General features: G+C 40.1%; 1 protein-coding gene across 1 annotated transcript; it reads left to right on the top strand.

The window, feature by feature from the left end:
* The first annotated feature begins 1,267 nt into the window (after positions 1-1,267).
* On the top strand, positions 1,268-27,852 carry ccdc113 (coiled-coil domain containing 113). The gene is made up of 9 exons (XM_020509812.2): positions 1,268-1,434; positions 4,756-4,879; positions 5,813-5,977; positions 8,674-8,829; positions 15,100-15,180; positions 18,183-18,338; positions 20,967-21,074; positions 23,137-23,292; positions 27,570-27,852. Exons 1-9 carry the CDS (start codon positions 1,325-1,327, stop codon positions 27,666-27,668), a joined length of 1,155 nt encoding a protein of 384 aa, XP_020365401.1. The 5' UTR covers positions 1,268-1,324; the 3' UTR covers positions 27,669-27,852.

The following is a 27,852-nucleotide window of genomic DNA, read 5'->3' as shown; positions in this document are numbered from 1 at the left end:
AAAAGATTCTCACGATCTACTCTGTCTCGGTGTCTCATAATTTTGCATACCTAATCAGATCCACCCTCAGCCTCCTCTGATCCAGGGAAGACAAAGAATATCTCTGTATCCAGTCTCTGCTCATAACTGACACTTTCCATCTCAGGAAACATTGGTGAAACTCCTCTGCACATTGTCCAGCGTAATCACATCTTTCTGATAGTGCAGTGAACAGAACTGCCCAGTATTCCATCTGTGGCCTAACCAATGTTCTATAAAGTTGTAACACGATTTCCCTGCTCCTATATTCTACCCCGGCTAATGAAGGAATCCTCTGTGCCTTCTTCACCACCCTGTCTATCTCTGCTGACATCTTTAGGGAATTAAGGAATTGAACACCGAGGTCGCTTTGTTCTTCAGTGTTCCCTAGGGACCTACCATTCATTGTGTATACGCTTACCTTATTAGACCTCCCAACATGTATCAGGTCACACTTATTGAGATTAAATTCTATCTGCCATTGCTGTGCCCAATCTACCAGCTGATCAATATCAGACTGCAGTCTGAGACCATCTTCCTCGCTATCAACAACACTGCCAATTTTCATTTCATCTGTAAACTTACTAATTGTACCTTCTATTTCTACACTCACATTCTGTAATCCCAGAATTGGAACCATACCTACCATGGACAAGATAGGCTAAAATTTGCTCTCTCGAAGTGATTGTTAATAATACTGTTGTTAATATTACATGTTCAGGCCATCCTTGTCACTTCAAAGGCATTTAATCTCGTCTCCATGCTACTATAAAGTTATACATGGCATTAGCTCGGATATCAATGGAGGCTCAGTTAGCTGGAGAACTGATTTGTAATGTAAGGTAACACCAACAGCATGGATTTATTTCCCACACCAGCAGTGGTTATCATAAAGGCCTTTCCTTTCCAACCTCTACCCTTGCCTGAGATGTGGTGACTCTCGGGTTATAAACCATCACCAGTTACCTTGACTATTTATATTGAATATGTCCCCTTGTTTTAACAAAAAGAGGCATTTGAAGAACTAATTGATAATTTCTTTCGATAATTTAATGCGGCGATGGGAAATTCCAATTCGCTAAATCACTGCGGGGACATTTGCAATTTCTGGGGTTTTTTAAGATTGATTTTGGATCTGCAGTAGCCGTAGTTCTGCATTTGCTCACTCGCGTTCACTGAGACATCAACCTCCCCATCAACATCGCTTTGCGCTGGGGAGGACACTGCACCATCTGCGCCTGCGCGGCTTTCCGGGCCGGTTTCCACGGAGACGGCTGTAAACACTCGGAGGGCGATCCCGGGAAAGATGGCGGTCACTTTAGGTGTCGACAGAAGTTTCGATTTCGACGTCCACCTGGACGAACGCATCCATGAACTGACACTTGAGCAACTCCAGGAATTAGTGGACAAGATCAGGTAAGGTACCAGCCCCTAAAAAATGCGAATACAGAGTGCAATCACAGAGAAGGGAGATAACCGGCAGCGGCCCGTGGAAGGGAGTCCTGCTCAGTGTCTCCAGGACTTTCTTTTTCAGGTTTTACTCCGGATTTCCAGAACACACCAGCCTGTTGCTTTTGTAAATCCGACCTGATAATGGTAAAGAACGAGACGGTTATTCGCGCTGAGCTACAATGAAGTCGGCATTGTACTAGCGCCGTCCTAAGTGGCATCCATCCAGCATCGCGGGCCGCTCCAGTACGAGTGCAATGCACGTTTGGGAAGCGTCTTCTATTTTTTGAGGGGGCGGGGGTTGAAGTAATTAATTGAAACACTATGACATGTGGTTTCTCTCGACGATCTCAGGTGAAGGGTTAAGGCTGACAATGCAGGGTCCCACCAAAGATGAAGACGAGAAAGGGAGCCAGTTCTCTTTGGCAGCTTCTTGCTTTTTCGCACCTTGCTTTGATGGGTCAGTTCTGTGTTGAGCGTCTTGCTTGGCTCTCGAAAGCCCACTCTGGTCTGACAGATTTTGGCACATTTGCTATATGCCAAAGTCCCGCCAATTAAGAATTAAGGAGGAAACAGTTACTTACCATATTACATACAACACTTCAGTACAGACTTCAAAAATTGTGAAGGGTTTTGGGACGTCTAGTTATCCTGAAAAGCTCTACCTAAATGCAAATTTCTTATTCTGTCAAGATAACTCTCCAATATAATGCATTGCCTTAACATGCAGTGACTGTAATTAAGTGGATAGTTACAAAAATTCAGCTGCACTGAAAGGAGTGTTTGATTAATTCATCTTTGGTGAAGTGAGTAGTGTTGACCAGAAGACTGAAACACAGACACACTGATGAGGGAGAACCTGGTCTTCTCTTTTGACACAAGTAGTAGTACCAATCTGGAACTTTTTTTTCCCCAAAAGGCCAAAGACGCTTTGAAACAGAAGCTTTCAAGGCTGATCTCAAAAATTATGGAAGAAAATGGATAGACAGATCAGATTGAATACACGCCAGGCATAAACGAACATTATGGCCGTCTCTGTTTTGAATATTCTTTGGGGAGATTATGGAATGGAATAGAATGGAAAGTAGGCCCACCTTACTTTGTAATACATATTCACATCATTACAATGGGATTGGGTGTTACACCTTGCCAGCACTTCTTGTTTTTTGCTTCTTTAGTTTAGCAGCCACTGCATCTTCCTAAGGACTCTTTGTAATGTAGTTGATTTTAAAAACAATACATTCTGAAGCAGAAAATCTCTTATAATACTGTCTGATTACCATTTGTTAATTTGACAATTAGAAATTGTAATCTTTGTAATTGGTAATAGCTGTCAGACATAAGAGTTCAGGAAAGGGAGAGGTAATGTTCTTTTCCAATTTAATTTGTTTTTAAACAGCAGAATTTTGAAAGCTGTAATCACCACATTTTTCTTAATAATAACTAGGATGTATACTGTGCCTTGTAGCTGTGTATGACAGAAAAAACAAATGTGTTAACGAACCAAGCGCAAAACAGCCAAGTTCAAAGTTTACAGAGGAACCTTACAAAGCAGTGCTTTAAGTCATGAGATAAACAGATACTCCTCCACCCTCATCACAATCAATGTTCAGCAGTCTTATTATGCTTTGCATGATATTAGCAACTTCTAAAAAGGTAAAAAATTTAAATATGGGTAAAAGGATTAACATATTTTTAAAAAACCTCTTTACAGTTTCCACGGAAAAATGGACAAGGTTGTCAAATACAACATCAAAGCACCAGTATAAATCTCAAAATGTAACTTACTTTAGTCACTTTGGATATTTGACCATGTTCAATTTTATATTCATATTGTTACGATCCCCATCAAGACAAAAGAAATATGAATGATACAGCTACTGACCAAAAGTTGCACAAGATTTAATGTTTTTCTAACAAACTAACTTAAATTTACATAGACTAAAAATTACTTAAAGGTAACTTATATATCAGGCTAATTCCATCAGATTTATGTAGCCTTGGAGCTTAAGTCCCACACTCTGGCTGGCTCAGCAGTGTTTCTTCTTGTTGCTACACCAGCCTGAGTCTTCCAGTATCACTTGAAAGCAGTTTCCCTCGATCCCCTGAGTATCTCTAAACTGACATCCAGAATCAAGGCCCACAAAGAAAACTCCTTGGTCCTTATATGTCCACATGTTCTATTGCTTTAAACAGAAAGCAAGTATTCCTTGATATCCTACTTAGTAACACAAAACCATCTTTTCCCCTGCTTTTCACAGCAGTAGCTGTGTTTGGTACTCCTCTCTGGGACTCTGTGTCTGAGAATCTGTGTCCAAAAAAAACGGATACCCCTCTTTTCTGTGAGAACTGCACAAAGTGGCACTTGATTTTCAATAGGTTTTCGCTTGGGCCTCTTTCCTTCAGCCAGAGTTTTGTATGATTTCATTACCCGCATTCTATGACATTCTGTGTTATTTTACATAAAGGACACAGCTTAAAACAAATAAATGTTTCATAAGGTCCCACTTTGTAAAAATATCAATGACACTGCTTGGTTGTATGATTCTGAATCACCATGTATTGGCAATGCAGAAGGTGTCTTATGCTTTTATACATTTCTTGTCAACCTATTCAATTTTAAATATTGACATTTAAAATGGAAACTGACTTTGTAAACAAATCCTTGCTGTGATTACACTCTCTTGCCATTGGATCACCACTGGCTAGAGGGTGTAATCACAACTCCACAAGAGATTGACTAACTTGATTTTTTTATTAATATTAGTAGTTTTTGAAATTGTGAAGAAAAATCTCAACCTCTTTAAGTTTACAAAGCATCCTTGAACTTTACCTACTCAACTACTTTGAATACCTACTCGAGCAAACACTAATCAGCAGATCTACTGTTAAGCTTGCCTATGCTGAATAAATCAAATTGACTTTACAAAATTAGATAGGGATCAGCACATTGATGACTTGGAAAGGCTGTAATTTTGATTGCAGTCAAATAAGGGTTGATTTTCTTTTAAGGTATTTAATCAGTTGTTAATCAGTGATGCAAATCCTGACCAATCAGCTAAAGTTTAATAAACTTATTGCTAATGTGATATATTAAATTATGACATGGTAAAGTTGCTGATATTGTAATATTTAAGAGGGATTGAAATATTGTGGTGAACTAGAAGTAACTAAATGTTCCATTTTATACACTCTGAACAGCTCACAAGCTCTTATGTAAACCATGCTTTGTTTTATAAACCCCTGACAAAATGTGTATATCAGTGATTTGTTTATTTCCATATGTAGTATTTCCAATGAAGCCTTGAAGATTGAGTCTGATATGCTTGATAAGTACTATGACCGTGTGGTGCCCAAGGAATTGGTCCTTCAAGCCCAAGATCAAACACAGGAACTAGCCCAGTTGGCACAGGTAGTACCCGCAAAGCGGCATTTCTCAATAGTTTATAATGTTTATAATCTAAAAGAAAGGGACCTAAAATATCTGTGGCAAAATTTTGATACACAAAAATGTTATGAAGAGACATAATGCTACCTGATTGCCTATATTTTGTTGGAGTATTACTTTTGGGTGACTGAGAAAAGAGGAACTCTGGGTTTACACTATAGTGCTTGGATTCCTGCATTGGGTGTTGGCCCAAATTAGTGGTATAATGAAGGAATGTGAATCTGAGATTGAGCTCAACAGGGATTAGTTAAATTTTGCAGCATTTCTCTTTAAACATTATGAATATTTTAAATTATTCCATGAATGGCAGGATAGCTATTTGATAACATGATGGCAACAAGAAATCTTGCTCACTTCCTGAACATATGGAAAAAATTGTGTACTTGTCTATCAGCTAATTATAACCAGTATGTGCCCAGGAAATCACACCATCCCTTTTCCCTATATACTTCCATAATGTGAGTTTTGCAGTCAGGGTCTTTATCAGATAGCGCATAAATCACACAAATAAATTTGAATGTGACTGAATTTGCAAAGTTGACTTCACCTGCCCACTGTGCATGGTGTATTGGTGTCACTTTTCTAGCACCAGCATGCCTGTAATTCTATTGACACTCTGTCACAGTCCTGACAGTATCCATCAGAAATGCAGGAAATAATGAGCCAAGCCAAGCAATAGCTTTACCAGTTGGAGACAGGTAGCATCAAGAATGAGCTACACCAAGAAACCCATATAATGTCTTAGCCAAATGGCTAAATAAACCAAAGAGAAGTTAGCTCGCAGCTTTGTAAGCCAACGATATGTAGGAGAGGAAAAGTTGAGAAACAATAATGATCACACAAGTTTGATTATAAAATGTGAAGTTCAGAACCTAAAATATTCGGTAAATCTTGCAGGGGAGGTCAAGGCATCGATCCCGGACTCGTGCTGTGGCAGTAGAGCGTCTTTTGATGTTAACAGCAGAGCAGAAGTGCAACATTGCTTATAGAGAACTAGAGGAAACAAAAGAAATACTATCAAAGCTGAAGCAGGAGTCAGACCACACAATTCGGAATTTACAGGTAAGGGTCAATCACAAGCCATTCTGTGCAGTTAGTGACTTGACTCCAACCAGATACTGTGGAGACAGCCAGTACTAAATTTCAAATATTTATAAGCGCCAATTGCATCTAAAGTTAAATTGGAAGTCTATCAGTGCTAAATTATTATATTTAAGACTCCACAGAAAAGAATGGATAGAATTATGGAATATAAATCCCTACTTGAGTAAAAAAATCTACAATTAATGATATAATTAAACAGAATATTACAGTGCTGGGGACAGAAGATGTCATTTGAGGAGTTAAGTACATAATTTATTTAATTAGAGATAAGAAAAAAATGGGGTTACAATTATACTACTGGGTGTACTTTGTAGATCACCAGGGAAGTTATGTAAAGATGTATCAGCTATAAAATAGCAATAATAAGGCACTACTGCAATTATCCTAATATAGACTGGGATAGTAATTGTGTAAAAATTAGTGAGGAGGAAGAGTTTCTGAAGCAGCAGCATTTTCTTAATGAATACATTTCTGGTCCAGTTAGGAAGGAAGCTTTGCTGGTTCTGATTCTGGGGAATGGAGTTGGTCAGGTGAATTAATTATCATAAGGGGAACGTTTAGAGAACAGTAATCATAGAATCATATGGTTTAGGAAAGCGCCAGCAAATTTCAGGGAGGAATCTACAGTAAAAATATTAATTTGAATGAAGGGTAATTTCAGTGAAATGAGAATTGATGTGGCCCAGTTAAATTGGAATCACTTTTGGCAGGCAAGGCTAGAATTGAGCTTAGTTTAAGGAGGAAAAGATTTAGGTATAGTCTTGGCACATTCCTTGGTACATTCCCACTGTGGGGAAAAAGTAGGGCAACCAAAATCATAGCTCCTTTGATCATGAAAGAGATAAAGAGTAAGAATGAAGCAGAATGGGGCATGTGGCAGACATTGAGAATACAAACGAGTGGTAGGCTGGTTATAGAAAATACAGAGGAGAAGTAAAAATAGAAATGAGAGGCAAAGAGAGAGGATGAGAATAGAGTGGCAGCCAACATGAAACGAGAATGCAAAAGTCTTGTATAGGCAGATAAATAGTAAATGGGTAGTAGGAGGAGGCGGGACTGATAATGGACCAAAAGGGAAACCTACAAATGGAGGCATCGACCATGTGTGAGGTACTAAATGAATATATAATTTAGAATCCCTACACTGTGGAAGCAGGCCATTTGGCCCATTGAGTACACACCAATCCTCCAAAGAGCATCCCACCCAACCTCCTACCCTACCCCAATAACCCTGCATTTCTCATGGCTAATCCAGCTTGCCTGCACATCACTGGACACTATAGGCAACTTAGCATGGCCAATTTACCTAATGCATATAATACATCTTTTTTTTTAAACAAAAGAAGCATGTGCCACCAAAACTGCAGTGAAAGGAGAGATGGTTAAAACATTGGATGGGCTGAAAACTAATAAAGAAAAACTGGAAAGGTGTTCCTAAAGTAGCTTGGTTACCAGGTATGGAGGGGATCTGCCTCCTTGGTTGCAGAGAGAAATAAGAGTGGAAAATGTGAGACACTGATTATAATTTTCCAATCCACCTTAGATGTGGGGACGTGCTGCCAGACTGAAGAACTGCAAACATCACATACACCTTTGTTCAAAAAAGTTATAAGAAAGGATATCAAAGGGGGTAATATAGACATGGATGGAGATTTCAGAAGCTGAAGAACTTAGGCAAAGAGAACAGCCAGGCGATACGGTACTGGAAATATGCAGAATTTGTGATGACATTAATGTATAATTGAAAGCTCAGCTTCAAGGCAAATATGACAATAAGGACGCATCAAACTCTTTGCAACCTCAGGCAGGTTTCAAATACAGAGGTGGGATTGACGACAAAGTAGCAGACTTGGTAGGGCAGGGAGCTGAAATAATAAGCAAGATTTTTACCATGGATGTGAGAAGCACAAGTTGGATAGTCTCCTGCCTGAGCAGATCTGCCTCCATGGAAATGAGCCCCATATGACTGAGACAGGTCGAGTGCAGCCACAGAGACAAACAGTGTGATGGCTCATTTGAAGATCCGACTGGTTTTCTGAGACTTCCATTCAGATTTATAAAATGTTGTCATCCTTTGTTCATCTATATACCATCACGCTCCTTTATGCCCCCTACCACTATCCCTTTGCCATTTCCATGTCACTTTATTCACCACTCCCCACCCCATGCCTCATCCAGAGCCACTCATCCAGAATTAATTATGAGTGAACTTCGGAAGCCATGTGGACATGAAAAACAATCTAAGAGTGATGTCACTCATGTACAGTTGTTGCCTCAAAATGACTCTCATTAATGAATCCCTTTCAAAGATTTTAAATTCCTTCAAGTAGTTAGTCTATTATAAAATTAAACTTATTTTTAGTAACCACTTTAAAGACAGCTAATCCTTTAATACTTCCTTTAAACTGCAAATTGAAATGTGAACTTGGCACTGCCACTTCTCTCCCCACTATCCCAAGCTGGAACAATGATTAAATATTTGTTCTTATTAGGTCCCCGATTTAGAAATTTACTTTGAATTGCTTATGATCTGTTGCCATAACTAAGTTTCTGCCGCACTTCCAGTGAAAATACAGTAGGTCTAAGGAAATCTCTGTCTTTGTAACTGTTCAAAGTACACAGATCTCTAACTCAATATGTTTGTTTTCCTCTAGGCTACTCTTGAGGAAGCTGAATTTGCCTTGGCCGATATAAAAAAAGCAGTCAATGAGTTTGAACGAGATATTGGGTCCTTCACCCAAGGCAAGAAGGGGAGCACAATTGTAACAGAGACTCTCTTTAAATATTTTGAGGACAAAATCCATGCCAAAGTGAGTCCTACATTAAGTTATTTTACTTAATCCTTAAATAGCAACTGTGAATAATAGGTAAATCTGGAATTAACAGCAAATTACTAAATGAAACAGTGGAATGATTTTCTGAATAGATGCTGTCATTCGGGAAACTGACCGCTGGCCAAATAGGTTAGCCAGGAAATGGCAAACTTACTGTCTGACTTCCTCTTCTTAGAGTCAAAGAGTACAGCACAGAAACAGACTCTTCGGTCCAACTCGTCCATGCTGATGAGTTAAATTAATCTAGTCCCATTTGCCAGCATTTGGACAATATCCCTCTAAACCCTTCCTATTCATATACCCACCATTCATTCAAACACAGCAGTAGCCTTCACCTCCTGATAAGTAAAGGGTGAAGTGGATAACAGAAAACAGCAGATCACGGACAGGTTGCTGAAATTGGCAGATGACATTTAACACAGAGAAATATGAAATAATGCATCTTGAAAAGAATTACACAAAGCAGTATAAACTAAATTTTAAAACAGATACAGGAACAGAGAGACCTGAATTTCATCTAACACAAATTTTTAAAACTGGCAGGACTAGTCCATTAACCTGTTTAAAAAAGCAAATGGGTTGCTTGGTTTTATACAAGAGGAAGAGAATACAACAGCAAGAAATTTAAGCTATTCTTTTATCACTGATAAGACCTTGACTAGAGTAGTGTGTCCAACCTGGGCATCATTTTCTTTTCATTCATTAATTCACAGTATGTGGATGGCGCTAGCTACAGACTAGAAATCATTGGCCACCCCACTAAAGCTGAGTGGCTTGCTACTCTATTTATGCTAATTATGCTGGATTTAGAATCACATATATTCCAGACTGGTAAGGATGGAAGCTTTCCTTCCCTGCAGAAAGTTAGTGGACCAAGTAGCTATTCAACCCAGTAAATACCATCGTCATCACTGATTGCCACTAACTTCCAATTCCAGACTTATTACATTAACTGAACTTAAATTCTCCAGCTGATGTGTGCTGTTGCAGTGCAGTGATAATGCCCCTACCTCTGAGCTAGGATGCCTAGGTTCAGTTCTGACCTGCACCAGAGCTGTGTAATAACATCTCTGAACAGGTGGTTAGAAATATCTTCTCCAACTGCTGTGTTGGGGTTTGAACTCACTTCACCAAATATTAGTCCAGCCCTTTGGATTACTAGTCCAGTGGCCATGGTCACTGGACAACCATACTCACTCTGTAAAGCATGCAGAGGGCGTTTACTAGCATGTCACTGAGAAGTAGAGGTTTCAGCTATCTGAAGAAACTAGAAAAGCTGGAATTGCTCTCCTTGGAATAGAGACTGTTAAGGAAATGTTTAATAGAATTTGTACAATTTTTTGTATTCATTGCACATTAGTATTCTTAGCAAGACCAACATTTATCATCCCTGACAAATTGGTGAGTTGCCTTCTTGAACCGCTGTACGTTCTCCAATAACGCGATAGCTGCGTTCTTCCATGACCTCACGCTATAGAAAATTACGCTATAGAAAACAAGCATTGAAAATCACCTTATCAGGAAATTGCTATACCTCTACAGCAGAAAGTTTGCATTATCCAAACAGCATCCACTATTCATCAATCGCGTTAAAGCCAATCCATGTTAACGAAACACGTGTTATAGCAGAACTATCTGTAGTCCATATGGTAAAAAGTCTCCTGCAGTGGTGTTTGTAGAGAATTCCTGATTCTGATCCAGCAACAATGAAGAAACTGCAATATATTTTAAAGTCAGAAAGGACTTGGAAGGATACTTGTGTTAAGTATCCTGCTGCAGCTAGGAAGTAAAGACTGTGGCCTTTAGGAGGTGATGATGATGAAGAAGCCTTAGTAAGTTGATACAGTACATCTTACAGATGGTACACACTGCTATCCCTGTGCACTGGTGATGGAGGGAGTTGGCGTTCAAGGGGGTGTATGGGGTTCCATTCAAGAATTATTTTTTATCGTGGATGCTGTTGGGCTTCTTAGGTATTGTTGGAGCAATACTCATCCTAGTAAGTGGAATTTCCTAACACATTCCTGACTTTAGCTCAGTAGATGGTGGAAAAGCTTTGAGGAGACATGTAGTGAGTTACTCATTACAGAATTTCCAGCCACTGACTTGCCCTCCTGACCATAATATTTATGTGGCCTTTGCAGTTCGGTTAATAGTGAGTCCCAAGATGTTCATGGTTGGAGATTCAGCAGTGATAATGCTATTAAACGTAAAGGGGAATTGATTAGACTTTTTCTAGTAGAGATGGCATTTTTGTGCTGAGGTTGTTACTTACCACTTATCAGCCCAAGCCTGAAAGCTGCTCAGGTCTTGTTACATGCAAAGTCAGAGTGATTCATACAAGTGAAACTGACCATTTAATTCATTTGTGAATGTTTCCACTTCTGACAGAGAGAGAGCCATTAATGAAGCAGCTGAAGATGGTTAAGGCTAAGAGAAATTAGGGCTGTTGTGCCAATGTGGTATTGTACCCACCTCTGGACTAGGAGGCCTGGATTCAAGTCTTATCTGCTCCCGAGGTCTGCTATAACATCTCTGAACCGGTTGATTAGAATTTACCTTCCCAGAGAAATTCCTGCAGTATCTCTTGGGATGACATGTTTGACCTTCAATAACCATAACTATTTCCCTTTGTGATGCCAATTCCAATCATTGAGGAGTTTTCCCCTCAGTCCCAATTGATTCAATTTTGCTAGAACTTCTTGATGTCACATTTGGCCACATATTACTTTAATATCAAGGGCACTCTCACTTCATTTCTAGAATTCAGCTTTTAAAACAAAAATCACTGATGGGATGTGGGCATGGCTGTACAAGCCAGCATTTATTGTCTATCCCCAGTTGCCCTTGAGAAGGTGGTGGTGAGCTATCTTCTTGAACAGCTGCAGTCTGTATGTGGCAGGTAGACCTATGATGCCATTTGGGAGGGAATTCCAGGATTTTGACCCAGTGAAACTGAAGAAACGATGATATACTTTCAAGTCAGGATGGAGAGTGGCTTGGAAGAGAACTTGCATTTGGTGGTATTACCATGTATCTGCTGGCCCTGTCCTTCAAGATGGAAGTAGGCGTGGATTTAAAAGGTGCTGCCTAAGAAAACTTGGTGGATTTCTGCAATGCATTTTGTAGATAGTAGCAGCAGTGTGCACAGTTAGTTGGTGGAGGGAGTGAATGTCATGCCAGTTAAGTGGGCTGCTTTGTCCTGGATGGTGTCAAGCTTCATAAGTGTTGTTGAGGCTGCACTCATCCAGGCAAGTGGGGAGTATTCCATCACATCCCTGACTCATGCCTTGTAGATGGTGGACAGGCTTTGTGGAGTCAGGAGGTGAATTACCCACTATATAATTATTAGTGTCTGACCTGCTTTTGTAGCCATTGTGTTTATATGGTTAGTCCGTTTCAGTTTCTGGCCAATGATAACCACCAGTACATTAATAATGAGGGATTCAGTGATGGTAATGCCATTGAGTGTCAAGGGACAACAGTTAGATTCTCTCTTGTGAGATGGTCATTGCTTGGCATTTGTGTGGTGTGAATGTCGCTTGCCACTTTTCAGTCCAAGCCAGGATATTGTCCAGGTTTTGCTGCATTTGGACATGGACTGTCTCAGTATCTGAGGAGTTGCAAATGGTTCTAAACATTGTGCAGTCATCAACAACGGGCCCACTTCTGATATTATAATGGAGTGAAGTAGCTCAAGGACACAACCTGAGGACCTCCTGCAGAGATATCCTGGAGCTGAGATGATGAACTTACATCACCTACAATCATTTTCCTTTATGCTAAGTATAATGCCAACTAATGGAGAGTTTTCCCCCCATTTACCATTGATTCCTGTTTGGGAAGGGCTCCTTGATGCCACACTTGGTCAAATGTAGCTCAATGTCAGAGGCAGTTACTCTCACCTCACCTTTGGAATTCAGCTCTTGTCCATGAATGAATCAAAGCTATAATGAGGTTAGGAGCTGAGTGGCCTTGGCGGAATCCAAACTGGGTGTCACTGAACAGGTTATTGCTAAGCAGGTGCTGCTTGATCATGTCACGAAGAGGGGGTAAGGTTGAACCCCTCTGATAATTAACCCGAAACACCAGCCTCAATCTGTTATGGTGGGAATAGAGGTTCCCTCTACTAATTAAACCCGAGACACCCAGAGAAGCTCGCCCAGCCCCTCATAATCTGTTAAAAGAGTAGTTAAATGAAAGGAATCCCTGATACTCACTTTATAAGCAACAAGTATCAATTTACATATTTAACCCTAACAGTGAACAGATCAACAGAACTACTAACAAACCAAACAATTTCCCTCTAACTACTATTTCCTAAATAAACAAGATTCTAATAGTATGCTGTTCCAATAAAAACAGGTCCCATTTATTTAAATCCAAATAATAAGAAAACAATAAATTAAAACTTAAGTCTCCCAAATATCACACAGAATGTGTCTTCCGGAATGCTTTGCCTTCTCCACTGTCTCTCCAGTCATAAATGCCTTTCTTCTGCTGTTGTCAAGTCATAAATGCCTTTCTTCTGCTGAAGTTTGTTGGAAATGCTTCCTCCTTGTCTTTTGCACTGACTTGATGGGTTCTCCCATTGTTGAAATTGGGGTTATTAGTGAAGCTTTCTCCTCCAAAGAGTTGTTTATTGATTGTCCATCATCATTCTAGGCAGGACTGCAGAGCTTAGATCTGATCTGTTGGTTATGGAATGCTGAGCTCAATCACTTGCTGCTTATGCCATTTGGCATACAAGTAGTGTTGTGTTTAAGCTTTACCAGCTTACACCATATTTTAGGTATGCGTGATGCTGCTCATGGCATGCCCTTCTGCATGTTTCATTGAACCAGAACCCTGGTAGAGTGGGAGATGTACTGGGCCATGAGGTTGTTTATTGTGTTGGATTATGATTCTGCTGCTGCTGATGGTCAATGATGCCTCATAGATGCCCAGTCTTAGTCTAACCCATTTAGCATAGCGATAGTGGCACAAAACATCTTCAGTGTGAAGGCTGGACTTTGTCCCCACAGGGATGGTGTGGTTGTCACTGTTACCGATACTGTCATGGACAGATGCATTGGTGAGGGTGAGGTCAAGAATGTTATTCTGTCTTGTTGGTTCCTGCACCAGTTGCCGCAGACCCAATCCTTTAGGACTTGATCAGCTTTATCAGGAGTGCTGGTTCCCAAACCATTTCTGATAGTGGACACTGAAGTCTGCCACCCAGACCATGTTCTGCAACCTTGCTACATTCTGTGCTTCTTCCAAGTGATGTTCAACATGGAGGAGTACTGATTCATTAGCTGCGGATAAGCAGTACATGGTAATAGGTGGTTCCTTTGCCCATGTTTGAACAGCTGCGATGAGACTTCATGGGGTACGAAGTCAATGTTGAGGACTCCTAGAGCAGCACCCTCCCCATATACCACTGCGCCTGTCACCTCTGCTGGGTCTGTTCCACCAGAGGAACAGGACAGACCCAGGAATGGTGATGACTGGGACATTGTCTGTAAAGTATGATCCCATGAGTATGATTACGTCAGGCTGTTACTTGACTTGTCTGTGAGACAGCTCTCCCAATCTTGACACTACCCCCCAGATGTCAGTAAGGAGAACTTTGCAGGGTCAACCGGGCTGTCTTTAGCATCATTTTTTCCAATGCCAGGTGGTCCATCTGGTTTCATTCCTTTTTGTAATGAGACTTTCTGGTGATAGAAACTGACTTCTGATAGAACTGGGTGCAGGGCTGGATGAACACAGCAGGCCAAGCAGCATCTCTAGCATCTGCAGTTCCTACTATTTCTGATAGAACTGACTTGGTAGACCATTTCATAGGTGTAAAAATTGATCGTGGTTGATTAGCATAGAAATTCTGAAATACACAGCTTCGAAAAGGGAAAAGCAGGTTAACATTTTGAGACAAAGATCTACTTTGAAAGCATTAACTTGCAATTTGTTATTTACTAGTGTTAATTAAACTGCTCTGTCTTCTAAACCTTTACTGTTTCTGTTTCAAATTTCCAATATTTGTCATTTTATCTGTAGGATTGAGAGTAAAGATTTATACCTTCACCAATCTCATTAGCCATTGGAGCTCTTGCATCAGTTCTGAACATGTCTTCACAAATGAAGATACCAAGTCATCTAGTAGTTAATATTCTCAGTAAATGTTTTGTGTAATGACCAGTGCTAGCTGAGGACTGTTTTATACATTGACCTCTTAAGTGTCTGATTATATTTCTTTCTCCTCAGGAAATGCTGATTGATAAGCTGCAACTGAAGAATCATGCTTGGAAGATGCTCAAGGCGAAACTGCACCAACAGCTCCGATTGGTTTGTAAAGCGAGGGTGGCAGGCAGGAGCACAGCTATCACTACATTAACTCTGAATAACTCTCCTCCGTGAATCAATTTTCTCATCATCCTTTCTTACAAATGCAATAGTGAGGCAGAGAATTGCCTCTTTAGTTTACAACAAAAATCATTGAAATTCTTTATTTGAAAGAGAGCACTTTGGGAGGTTCGGAGGTCTTGAAAGGCACCAGATAAATGCATGTCTTTTTTTCAGTGAAGAAAAGTTGTGTATTTGACACCTCACCATATCTTTCAAAATACTACACATACACTTGAGTTACTTGAAAACAAAGTGACTCTTGTTATATAAGCAAATATGGTGCAATTTTGTGCACAGCAATATTCCATGAGCATCGATAACCATTTGAACATGGAAAATATAAGGATATAGTTGGTAGAAAGTAGATGCAGTATAACATCAACTTTTATATGACACCTTTAATTTAGTAAAGCATCCTGAAGCACTTCACAGGACCATTACCAGGTAAAATTTAGCACAGATGCACATCTAGAGCTGTTAGAACAAATAACCAAACAGCTGGTCAAAAAAGTTGGTTTTATAGATCATTGCAAAGGAGGAGAGGGAGCTTGAGAGGCAGATAGTTTCAGGAAGGGAATTCCAAGGCTTGGATAGCTGAGGTTTCAGTTACCAATGGTGAGGTGATGAAGTTGGGAATGCTCAAGAGGCCAGAATTGGAAAAACACAGAAATCTGAGAGTTGTAGGCTGAGGGAATTGACAAACAAAATGAGGGATAAGAGCATGGAAGAATATGAGCGCTAAGATTTGTATTTCAGATTCTATCCTCAGACTAAGAGCCAATGTGTCAACACCACAGCAGAGAAACTTAAATATGCAAGACTAGAGCTAACAAAAGCATTGTAGCAAGAGATGGGCTGAGGCAGAGGTGAAGACCGGGAATAATATAAAGGAGCATAAAACAGCTGTTACAGTGCAGATATGAGGTTGGACTTTCAGTTCTGGGTAAAAACAGCTGTAACAGAGCAGATATGAGGTTGGAATTTCAGTTCAGGGTAAAAACAGCTGTAACAGAGCAGATATGAGGTTGGAATTTCAGTTCAGGGTAAAATTGTATGGAAACAGTGCAAACGTTCTGGTTTAGCATCACACAGTAGCCAGGGAGAGTTGGTGAATACGGAATGGCATTTGTGATGGACTCCAAACACAATGGCTTCAGGCTTCCCAATATCTGCATAGTTCAATGATCGATTTTCCTCTGCTTTTGATTGTGTTGGTTGAGAGAAGAATGTTGGTCAGGACACCAGAACTCTCCACTCTTTGAATACTGTTATGAATTCTTTAGTCTTTACTTGAACAATCAGACCAGTCAGACAGTCTTGATTTAATGCTGGTAAGTTTAAACTTCTACTTGAAGTCAGTGCCTTTTGAAAAGAGCCAGTGAGTTGTTGGCATCTGACAGGTGTTTTGCCACAGCTCATAATTTTTGGGAGAATGGTTGGGTCTTATGGTGAGCTGGTCAGCAGGTTCAATCAGGGATCTTGTGCATGCATGCATGCTTATGTGAATTTACTAACTATGCCTCCTAAATTCTCATCCAAAACCTTTATATAAGTGGCAAAAAATAGTGGAGTACAGTATGCAGCATGAAAAGTGACATTAAAGTACAGAGGAAGAATATGATAGAGACTCAAAAGCCCTGTTGATACATTTCAGAGATGTGAAGCAAGCAAACATCAAAGGAAATTATGCCATGCCATTGCGTTGTTATATACAGGTTTCGAACTACTATTTTTCACTATTAGTTTCCATCTTGAGTAGAGAACAAGAACTTATTCATCACTTTAATGTAGCTTGCCTTTGAGTTAAGGGGGTTGCGTTCTACTTGTGTCTCAGATCTTGATTACATATTCAATGTTTACACTTTGGTGTTGAACTGAGGCAGTGATGCATCATCAGACATGCAATTCTTTGGATGAAACAGTGAATTCTTTTCTGTTCAAGTGGTTATTAATATTTGAATAAGGGCAGAGAACTCTTGAGAATGTACAGTGTAGAAACCATTCCAATTGTCCAAAACGTAATGAGCCATTCATTAGACTCGTACATGCCCTGTTCTATAAGTTTTTCATAGCATGTTCTCATTGGTGAAAAGTCCAACCATTACAGCATATTCCACAGGATCTAGGATGAGTGCAAACAGGGGATGGAACTGTGAACTACTTAACTAATTAGATTTAAGAATTATTATTTAGCAGCAGTGAGTCTGAATCAGGAAATTTAAGTTAGAATAGTGAATTTAATGTCAACAAGAACAGAAAACAAAATAAAAAGCAGAAAAAGGAAGCAGGAAAGTAAGAGACAGAAGAGACAGAAAGAAAAAAAGTGATTTTAAATCTCTTGCAGTAATTAAAACTTGAAGAAATGATTCCAAATTTACAAAAAAACAACTTATACTATCAGAGAAGTTATATTGCAGTCGTTAAGATTAATCATGCCATTAAAAATTACTCAGGTAGAAATGGACAATCCCCTCAGTGAGTTTACTCCATATCTGCAACATCAGACCAGGATCTTCCTGCTATTCAATGCATTTAAATGGGTAGCCTGATGATGATATGCCATTTTCGCACTGCTTATGGATGTTGTATCTGACACAGTAATTTCCAGATTTTCACAAGTAGCTGCTTGCTAGAAGATCTTGTTTCATTTGTGTATTAAGAACTGTCATTGCCATTAGTTTCTCAAATACTTTCATAGCACTATTCAGCCAAATATGTGCTACACAAATGTAAATTTCTTCTTTTTTAACCACTGTTTCTCCACCTGCAGCTAGCTTTAAAGACTGGCTTTAGAGTAGCATTGTCAGAGCTTGGGATGAAGATTTTCCATCCCTTGTGTCTATCGTGCTATGATATATGGTGCGGAAGAAGGGGTAAAAACAATAGGACTAACCAGAAAAAAAAACCCATAATATTCTTTGAGTATTTGTCTCTTTCCGTAGAAAGAGGAAGCTGGGGAAGTGCTCCGGGAGGTTGATTTTCATCAGCTTAAGATTGAAAACAGCCAGTATTTGAAGCAAATTGAACAATACAATCAGGACCTCTTGCAGCTCAAAGTCATGACCGGGAAGACACAGCTGGTTCTCAATTCTTATAAAGTAAGTTTTAATTAACACAGTGCAGTATATGCTCAGATGTTGTTTTGCTGAAATTAGTTGATGTCAGTTCACTAGGTTGAACTGGAAAGACAGAGGACTGGATAGAGCAGTGAATTCAACTTTCAGATTTGAGATATGACTTTGGTGGTTAAAGCTCCTTCTTTCCTACTTCGAGTCCAAAGTGAAAAACTGTGCTGAACTCAATTTCTATCCAGTTCCTACTGTTCGACTGTAGGGCCACAAGATATTGGAAGAGAATTAGGCCATTTGGCCCATCGAGTCTGCTCTGCTATTCAATCATGGCTGATATGTTTCTCAACCCCATTCTCTTGCCTTCTCCCTGTAACCTTTGTTCCCCTTTCTAGTGAAGAACCTATTATTTCTTAACATACTCAATGATTGGTCTCCATAACCTTCTGTGGTAATGAGTTCCACAGATTTGCCAAACTCTGGCTGAAGAAATACCTCCTTATCTCAGTTCTAAAGGGTTGTCCCTTCACTCTAAGGCCTTGCCCTCAGATCCTAGTCTCTCCTAGTAGTGAAAACATCTTCTCCAATGTTCACTCTATCCAGGCCTGTCAGTATTCTAAGTTCCAATGTGATACCCCCTCATCCTTCTAAACCCCTTCACTCTAAACTCAAACAAACCCAGAGTCCTTAACCGCTCCTCAAATGACGAGTCCTTCATTTCCTGGGATTATTCTTGTGAACTCCTCTGGATCCTCTCCAGCACCAGCACATTTTTCCTTAGAAAGGGGACCCAAAACTGCTCTCAGTATTCCAAATGCAGTCTGATCAGAGCGTTATACAGCCTCAGCAGTATATTCTCTGCTCTTGTACTCTAGCCCCCTCAAACCGAACACTAACGTTGCACTTGCCTTCCTAACTGCAACTGAACCTACATGTTAACACTAAGAAAATCCTGAACTAAGTCTCTTTGTGCTTTAGATTTCTGAAGCCGTTCCACATTTAGAAGAAAGTCTGTGACTATTCTTCCTACCAATGTGCCCAATCTCACACTTCCTCACATTATATTAAACTGCCACTTCTTTGCCCACTCTCCTAGTCTGTCCAAGTCTTTCTCCAGCTTCTCTGCCTCAACAATACCCACCCCTCCACCTATCTTTATATCGTCTGCAAACTTAGCAACAACTCCCTCAGTTCTTTCATCCAGATCGTTAATGTACAACGTGCATAGTTGTGGTCCCAAGATTGATCCGTGCAGAACTCTACTAATCACCAGCTGCACACTGAAAAAAACCCCTTTAAACCCATGCTCTGCCTTCTGCCAGTCAGCCAATTCTCTATCCATGCTCGTACCTTGCCAACAACACCCCGGGCTTCTATGTTATTTAGCAGTCTCCTGTGCAGTACCTTGTCAAAGGTCTTCTGGAAATCTAAATCACTTCCACTGGCTCTCCTTTTTCTAACCTTCTTGTTATCTCCTCAAAGAATTTGAACAGATATGTCAGGCATGACCTCCCCTTGACAAAGCCGTGCTGACTCAGCACTATTTTACCATGCCTTCCAAGTACTCCATAATCTGATCCTGAATAATGGACTCTAAAGTCTTGCCAACGAAGAAGGTCAGGCTAACTGTCTTACAATTTTCATCTTCTGCCTTTCTCCCTCCCAAACAAGGGTGTTACATTAGCCATTTCCCTGTCCTTTTGGACCCTCCCTGACTCTGATGATTGCTGAAAGATCACCACCAATGCCTCCACAATCTCCTCAGCTATCTCCTTCAGAACCCTAGGGTATAGTCCATCTGGTCTGGGTGATTTATCCAACTTCAGACCTTTCAGTGGCCCCAGCACCTTCTCATTAGTGATGGCCACGACACTAACCTCTGCCCCATGACTCTCTTAAGTTCTATTTGTGTCTTCCATTGTTAAGACTGATGCAAAGTACCTATTCAGTTCCTTTGCCATTTCTTTGTTCCCATTACTACTTCTCCAGCCTAATTTTCCACCAGTCCAATGTCCATTATGACAGGCCCACAGTGCTAAATTATGCAGAAAAGTGTCAGCTTCACTCTATAACGGCCAAAATGGTACAGAAAGTGGCAATTTTCTGAGATGTTAGGCCTTGTTCATTTTTGAACAAGTGAGGAGTGAGATCCCCCTTGTATTTAATGGTATTACACCTGATTTTGAAATGCTTGATCCTGATATATGAGGATTCAAATTATGGAAGGTTTAGGATCTGATGGGAATGGATGGTTGAGTGAGGTGAATATACTGATTGTAATTATAGCAAATGGGATAGTTACTAGGTGGTCCCTACCTCTGGGCCAGGAGGCTTGGTTTTTAGTCCCACCTGCTCCAGGCGTGTGTAATAACAACACCAAATAGGTTGATTAGAAAATATCTAGCTAGCAGGTACTTTGGTAGCTTGAGAAGGGATTGGAAGACCATGGGACATGATGAGTGATGTTCAAGACTGGTAAGATTGAGTGGAGAGATATTATGGCTGGAAGCAGAGATTCAGATATGAATGGGTTATGGTTGAGTGTAACAATAAAGATTCAATGTGTTTATTGGGGAATTGGAAGGCATCCAATTAAAACAAATTGTATTGCTAAAATCTATTCTGCTCTCAAATCCCTTGGTCACTTTCCTTTTCCAGAGGCAGTTGAATAGAATGTCATCAGAGACAAAGCAACTCATCAGTGAAATAAAATCCAGACAGGACCTGCTTAAGAAGATTGAATTTGAGACTACAGAAGTGGAAGAAGTAAGTGGTAAAGAATCTTTTCTCTAGAAATTACTGACCATGATTTTTAATTTTAAAAATTGCTGTGGAATAATTAGAGAGAAACCTTGAATGGCTGTTGCAAGATTCATGGATTTATGATGGTCATGGAGTTCAACAATTAATCATTTCCACAGAATTAAAGGTGAACTTGCCAACAAACATAAACAGTCTATATAAATGCAATAATTGAAAATGCAATCAATAATTTGCCTCCTCTCCCTTATCCACCTCACCCCCAAAAAATGGCACAACTCGCTAGGGTGCAGTTTTCTAGGTTTCTGACTGCTTCACTAAAGGTGTATGGGGTAATTACAGTGTAGATGAAAAATTCCATGCCTGGAGGGAATGAGGAGGCTTTCTTGATATTGTTGAGCTCCTTGATTCCCATAGTACTTTGGCATCCATATCATCAGGCCCGGGGATTAATGCACTTGTTTCCCCGCTGAAACATCTAATACTCTTCCTTACTAATCTTAATCTTAACCTCATCATCCCAACTGATCCCAGGCAGTAATGTCTTTCTCCTCTGAACTGTGTTGCCTGAAATCAGCTAACAGTATAAATTAGGAATTAATCCACCACATTCACCAAGACAGCAGACAGGGCCTCATCTTAACATTGTGAGAAGTGCATTCTTCTAGATACAACATGTTATTCACTCAATACTCTACTGAAATGTCAACCAAGATTATGTGCTTGTGTCTAGAATGGGGTTCGACCCAAATCTTTCTGCATGCTATCCAAACTGTTTTTATTGAGTGACCAGGAAGAGTAACGTAGCTTACAATCCAACATAAATTGCAGAACTCCATAGTTTAGTTGATCTTACACATTCTCTTTACCACTAGTTTTCTTCAATACCCTGCACTCCTCTTTTTCCTCTTGCAGCCATTTGATCTTTGGTAGTGAACACCTCCTTGGGTAATAGGTGTCTTGATACCTTGTGTAAATGGCCATACTTTTAGATTTAAGACTAGACAGGAAAGTGAAAGCAGACTATTCCACCTATGGGGAATCATTACCTGACTTGATTGAGTCTTCATGCATTATCTGCACCTGGGCATTTGTAACATCACATGCTGGATAGCAGTCAGACATGTACAGATGACCTCTTTTGAAATGGCCACAAATATCGCCATAATCCACGTCACTCAAACCCTTAAAATACTGTCCCAGTTTTTAAAGAATCAGAGTAAAAGCTCATGACCTGTATTTCTCCTAACAAGCCACTGCCCCACCAGGTCAACCTTGCATGTTCAGAACTCAAACTGATCACTCTCCCACTCCTGTTACATGCATGCTTTTTTCTCTAGGACTTTCTCATGGAGATCATTTCACTGCCAAAACTGTTTTGTCTAAGGACATTACTCCTATCTGAAATATGAAAGCAAAATAGGGATTTAGGAACAGGAGTAGGCCATTCTGCCTGTTGAGCCTGTTCCACCATTCAGTAAGATCATGGCTGATCTGTGGCCTAACCCCATATACTTCCCTGTGGCTCGTATCCCTTAAAGCTTTACTTAACAAAAAATTATCAATCTCAAATATAAAATTAATAACTGATGCAGTATCGACTATCATTTATGGAAGAGAGTTCCAAACATCCACAAGCCTTTGTGTGTAGAAGTGCTTCCTAACATCTGTCCTGAATGGTTGACCCGAATTCTCAGATTTATGCCCCCTGGTTCTAGAATCCCTAACCAGTGGAAATAGTTTATCTTTATCTACACTATCTTTTCCTGTATATTTTGAAGATTTCAATCAGATTACTCTTCTAAATTTTAGAGAGAACAGGCCTAGTTTGTATAATCTCCCTTCATAACTTAACCCCTGAAGTCCAGGTATCATTCTTGTAAGCCTGTATTCTACTCCCTCCAAGGCCAATATATTCTTCCTAAGGTGTGGTGCCAAGATATATTCATTGTACTCCAAGTGGGGTCTATCCAGGGTTTTTTTTTAATAACTGCAACAACTGTTTGCACATGTTAAAGTTCAGATGAGTTTTCATTATATAAATTGATTCTATGTTTTTCATCTACAGGATAAAGCCAAAGGAGAGGAGCTAAACAGGAAGTTTCGTGATGACATTTCTAATTACAGAGTTCCAGATGTCCTTGAATATGTGCGTGAGACATGGAACCGCTTTGACCTAGAGAAGAAAGTGAAAACCTGGGAACGTAAGGTGGATATTGCAGAGGTGGGTGTCACTGTGTCTGGGTTTGCAAATTAATGAGAGGCAGTGCTATTGTCAAAAGCTATGCATTTGTATGCAAAGGGTGATTGGTGTTGGGATGTCAGCCTCTGAAGAGTTATTTCTGCAAGTAACAGCAACAAGTCCCCAGGACCAGATGGTTTTCAATTTAGGACCCTTCAATGCTTGACATAGAGGGAGAAACCATGGGTTCTGGAACAGTCGGAAAGGCTTTCGAGGAAGTGGGCACATTTTACTCCCGCACTGTTTGCAAATTTGCAGCTTTCATACGGTCCACATACTTGTTCAGGACCGTCACACGTATCCAGACTTGATATGTCACTGGACCTGACCTCGACATGCCTCTTACCCATGCAGGTCTATTCCTGTAGTTCCTGCACCAAACTTTGTCCCCTAAAGTAAACTGTCTCTCTTGCTTAATGGAATCTTCTGTCCAGCATTGGCATTCCTGATGCCATTTCACCATCCTCCATAGATCCAGGAAGATCAGATTTGACTTGGTGCAGAGTCTTCTCCCCATTAGAAACTCTGCTGGAGTTATCCCTGTAGTTGCATGAGAGGTGGCCCCATTATCCAATGGTCTAGCAGAAAGACCAGTCCAAACTTTGAAGGTGGGCTTAAAGAAACAGCATACAGCTTCACTAGATACCAAACTGTCCCGGTTCCTGTTTGATTATAGGACCACCCCTCATGCAACTAGGATAGAAGACTCTGTTAAGTGAGAGAGACAGTTTAATTCAGGGCATGATGTTTGGTGTAGAAGCCAAGGGAATGGCCCTGCATGGGTAAGAGGGATGGTTGACACGAGCTCAGGTCCAGTGTCATATAAAGTTTGGGTAGGTGCGACAGTCTTGAACAAGCACATGGACCATGTGAAAGCTGCAAACTTGTAAACAGTGCAGGAGCAAAATGTGCTTATCAACTGCCTTTCTGATTGTTCTGGAACCCATGGGCTCTCCCTCTCCGTCAATAGTTGAAGAAACTACGGACTCTAAGGTGGACATGGTGGATTTCACCGCCTCATTGCCTTTGCCACCTGATGAGAATGAATTTTTTCTGAGACGCTCCAGACGCACCACCCATATCAGAGGAAGAGTTAAAGGAACCCGACTGGTGCTAAAATGCTCCAGAAGGAGGTACAAAAAAAAGGACTATGTCCTCAGGCTCAGATGGGGAGGGACATAGTGATTGTAATGAGGTTAGCCAGGTGGACCTCATAGTTCTCTGATTGAGGCTATTAATCTGGTCCAATCAGGGAGCCCTGGCAGATAATAAAATTATTGATGCCTTAATGTCAAACTGCAGACTCTCCTCACCTTAAGACACAGTTTATTTTGTTTGTGATATTGGACTCCATAAAATTAAATTGCTGACATATGTCATCACATGAGAAAGCCTACTAAATTACTTTGAATCCACAAATTTTGCAGATAATGCAATGGGTAACAATGAGCAAATACCCTTCAGAAAGTCTGACTCAGAAGGACCAGTAAAGTCATGTAAGGGTGTAGAAAAAATTCAAGAAAAAAATGGGTTTTAAAAGTTTAGGAAGACTGTTAAGAGCTGGTAGGATTATTACTGATGCCAGTCCTACTCAGTATTTCTGACCGTTTGTGTTTTTATTACTGATTTCCAGCATCCGATGTATTTTGCTTTTATGATAGTGACATTGCAATTTGCTAAATCGTCCTTCTACAAAATTGGTGCTGTATGTGTCCACATAATAAGTTACTACGCTTAAAACTAATTCACTGTTTCTGAGGCTCATTAAAGCGCTTCTGAGCAAGTTGTTTTCTGAGACGTATATTAAAGTGCTCTGGCCTTTCGAAGAAATAACGTCGATAAATTAGTTAAAGCAATACTGATGACATACACTCAGCGATTGGAAAGCAAAGAGGATAGAAAAGGCAAAAAGAAAGAGAAATTGCCAGAAAAAGTAGGAAAAAATGATAAATAGTTGAGGACAGAATGATATGGAGCTGAGAAACATTGTAGTTGGGCCCTCTTAATAATAGGAGAGGCCACACACCAGCCTGCACACTTCAGTGGTGAGAAAATTTCATACAATTTAATTGGAGGTGGGTACAGACCCTTGGAAAAAATTTGCTTATCTGAGGTGAGTTGTTGATTTGACTCATTATTGATAGCACTTAATCTCATTAAACCTCATCCTTTGAAACGTTGTGGGTTTCCCATCAGTTCTGTAACTCATGAGCTGAACCCATATCAAGTGGATTAAATTATGCCCATGGTTTTTAATCTTTACTGTTGTGTGGAAAATGATCTTTAATTATCTTGCTACCCGCTTTACAATTCCTGAATTCCATTGACTGTTTGCAGAACAAATTAGAAAAGCAGCTAGGTTACAAAATGGACATTTGGCCGCTTGAACCTGCTCCAGCATTTAATAAGATCATGGTTAATCTGTTTGTGTTTCAAATCCCGCTTTCCTATGTACTCTCAATAATCTTTGATGCTATTGCCTAACAAAAATCTATCTGCTGTTGCCTTAAAAATATTCAATGACACTGCCTCCACTGACGTCTGAGGCAGACAGTTCCAAAGTTGCACAACACTCTGAGAAAAATCTCATCTTTGTTCTAAATTTGCGATCCCTAAAGTTAAAACAGTGTCCCTAGTTCTGGACTCACTCACAAGAGGAAACATCATTTCCAAATCTACCTTGTCAAGACTGTATTTATATTCTTTAATCAAGTTAGCCCTCACTGTTCTAAACTCCAGAGAAAATGAGTCGAATTTATGCAGACTTAAAAGACAAGTTGCTCATTCACGTATCAATTTCCAATGTATTTACATCCTTTCTTAAATAAGGAGACCAAAACTGCACACGTGTGTTCGAGATGAGATCTTAACAAACCTATATAACTGAAGAATAGCATCCTTACCTTTCTAATTCTTCAAATAATAAAGGATAGCATTCTACTAGTTTTCTTAATTACTTGATATATCTGCATTTTACCGTCTTGTGATTCATGCATTAGAAAACCAAAACAGCTCTGCACCTTGGAATTCTGCAGTCTGAGGATAGGCTGTCCACCAATATCCATTAGAAGCCTACCAACATCCACAGTTACCTCAACTGTACCTCCTACCACCCTGCTTCCCGCAAGGCTTTCATTCCATTTCCCAATTTCTCCATCTCCGAAGCATCTGTTCTGACGATGCCACCTTCCACTGGGCTGCTTCCTTAAGTGATGATTCTCCCTTTGTTGACAGGACCTTCAGCCATGCCCAATCCATCTCGTGCACTTCTGCGCTCACCCCTTCCCTTTCTTCCCAGAACCATGATAGGGTTCCCTTTGTCCTTACTTTCTACCCCATTTAGTCTTTGTATTCTAAGGATCATTCCTGGCATTTCCACCACTCCCAACAGGATGTCACCACCAAACACATCATCCCCTCCTAACACTGTCAGCATTCCACAGGGACCATTCCCTCCATGACATACTGCTCTATTCCTCCATTACTCCTAACTCTCCTTTTGCTCCCCCATTGAATGGCTTCCTGGACCATGGTATCATGGTCGGTTAGCTCATTCACCTTGCAGCCCTCACTTTCAGTCAACAAGCTGAAAGTTTTCAAATCTGTTGGACAATTTCAAAGTGTAAATTACTCGGCTCAATCGTAATCACACTCATCTGTCACTGACCGTTGGCCAAATCAGATGACCCTATTCGAAAGAGTATGGCTGCTCCCTGGAATAAAGTGTCCAGATAACTTTCCCCTTTGCTGACATGGCTCACATCTACAGATTGGCCTTAGGTCATCTGAGTATAAACCAGAGTTCTTGTAGCTGCAGATGTGTTTACCATGGATCACACTGGCATCCAGATGTCCCACATCCCACAGTCACAGCACATCACTGCCCTGCACTTTTATTATGTGTTAATTAATCATTAATGACAACTCATTTTCTGTCCACCAATAAAACTAAAAACCATATTAAATTTTGTTTCAAACACAATATTGTACAGTTCTCAAATAGCATTTTGTTTAAAGCATTTAATTAATAAAATCTCCTGTCATGAGATGTTGCATGAAGTTATTAAAAAAAAGTGAAAACCCACCCCACAGAGTGTCACAGATAAAAGAAGGGAAAGGGAGACTTCTGTGTAAGTCAGAAAAACAGTGTGTTGCACAAAGATTATGCAGAAACAGAACAGATAGTTGCAGGAAAAGTAGTACAGTATTTTGAGCTTCAAGTAATCAATTAACACATTTCTTTAAATATCTTTTTCCAGCTTGCACATAAAACCTATAGTAAAACCTGGGAGAGCATAAAAATGTACAATGATCAGGATCAGGACTTAAATAAAACCAACACAGTCACCAGGATATGAAGAACTTCTGGAACTAGAACTTACCACAAACTCAACTAAGTACCATTCACATGAATAGAAAGGGGTTTCCTTAGAATGAAAAATTAATTTAATCTAGCTGCAAAAGAAGTCATGTTTTATGCTGACAGACTGATTAAATTGCTATTTCAAATAAATAAAACCAGCCTTTGATTCTTTGTTTTGT

This window comes from Rhincodon typus, chromosome 15 (assembly GCF_021869965.1).
Source record: "Rhincodon typus isolate 14 chromosome 15, sRhiTyp1.1, whole genome shotgun sequence".
Taxonomy (NCBI): domain Eukaryota; kingdom Metazoa; phylum Chordata; class Chondrichthyes; order Orectolobiformes; family Rhincodontidae; genus Rhincodon; species Rhincodon typus.
The sequence above is the reverse complement of the archived record's forward strand: the minus strand, read 5'-3'. Positions and strand labels throughout refer to the sequence as shown.

Excerpts from the sequence above, each read along its gene's own strand:
- ccdc113 (XM_020509812.2), top strand. The coding sequence starts at position 1,325 with ATGGCGGTCACTTTAGGTGTCGACAGAAGTTTCGATTTCGACGTCCAC. Across the intron at positions 5,978-8,673 it reads ACACAATTCGGAATTTACAG|GCTACTCTTGAGGAAGCTGA; the intron begins GTAAGGGTCAAT and ends GTTTTCCTCTAG. Across the intron at positions 21,075-23,136 it reads AGACTACAGAAGTGGAAGAA|GATAAAGCCAAAGGAGAGGA; the intron begins GTAAGTGGTAAA and ends TTTCATCTACAG.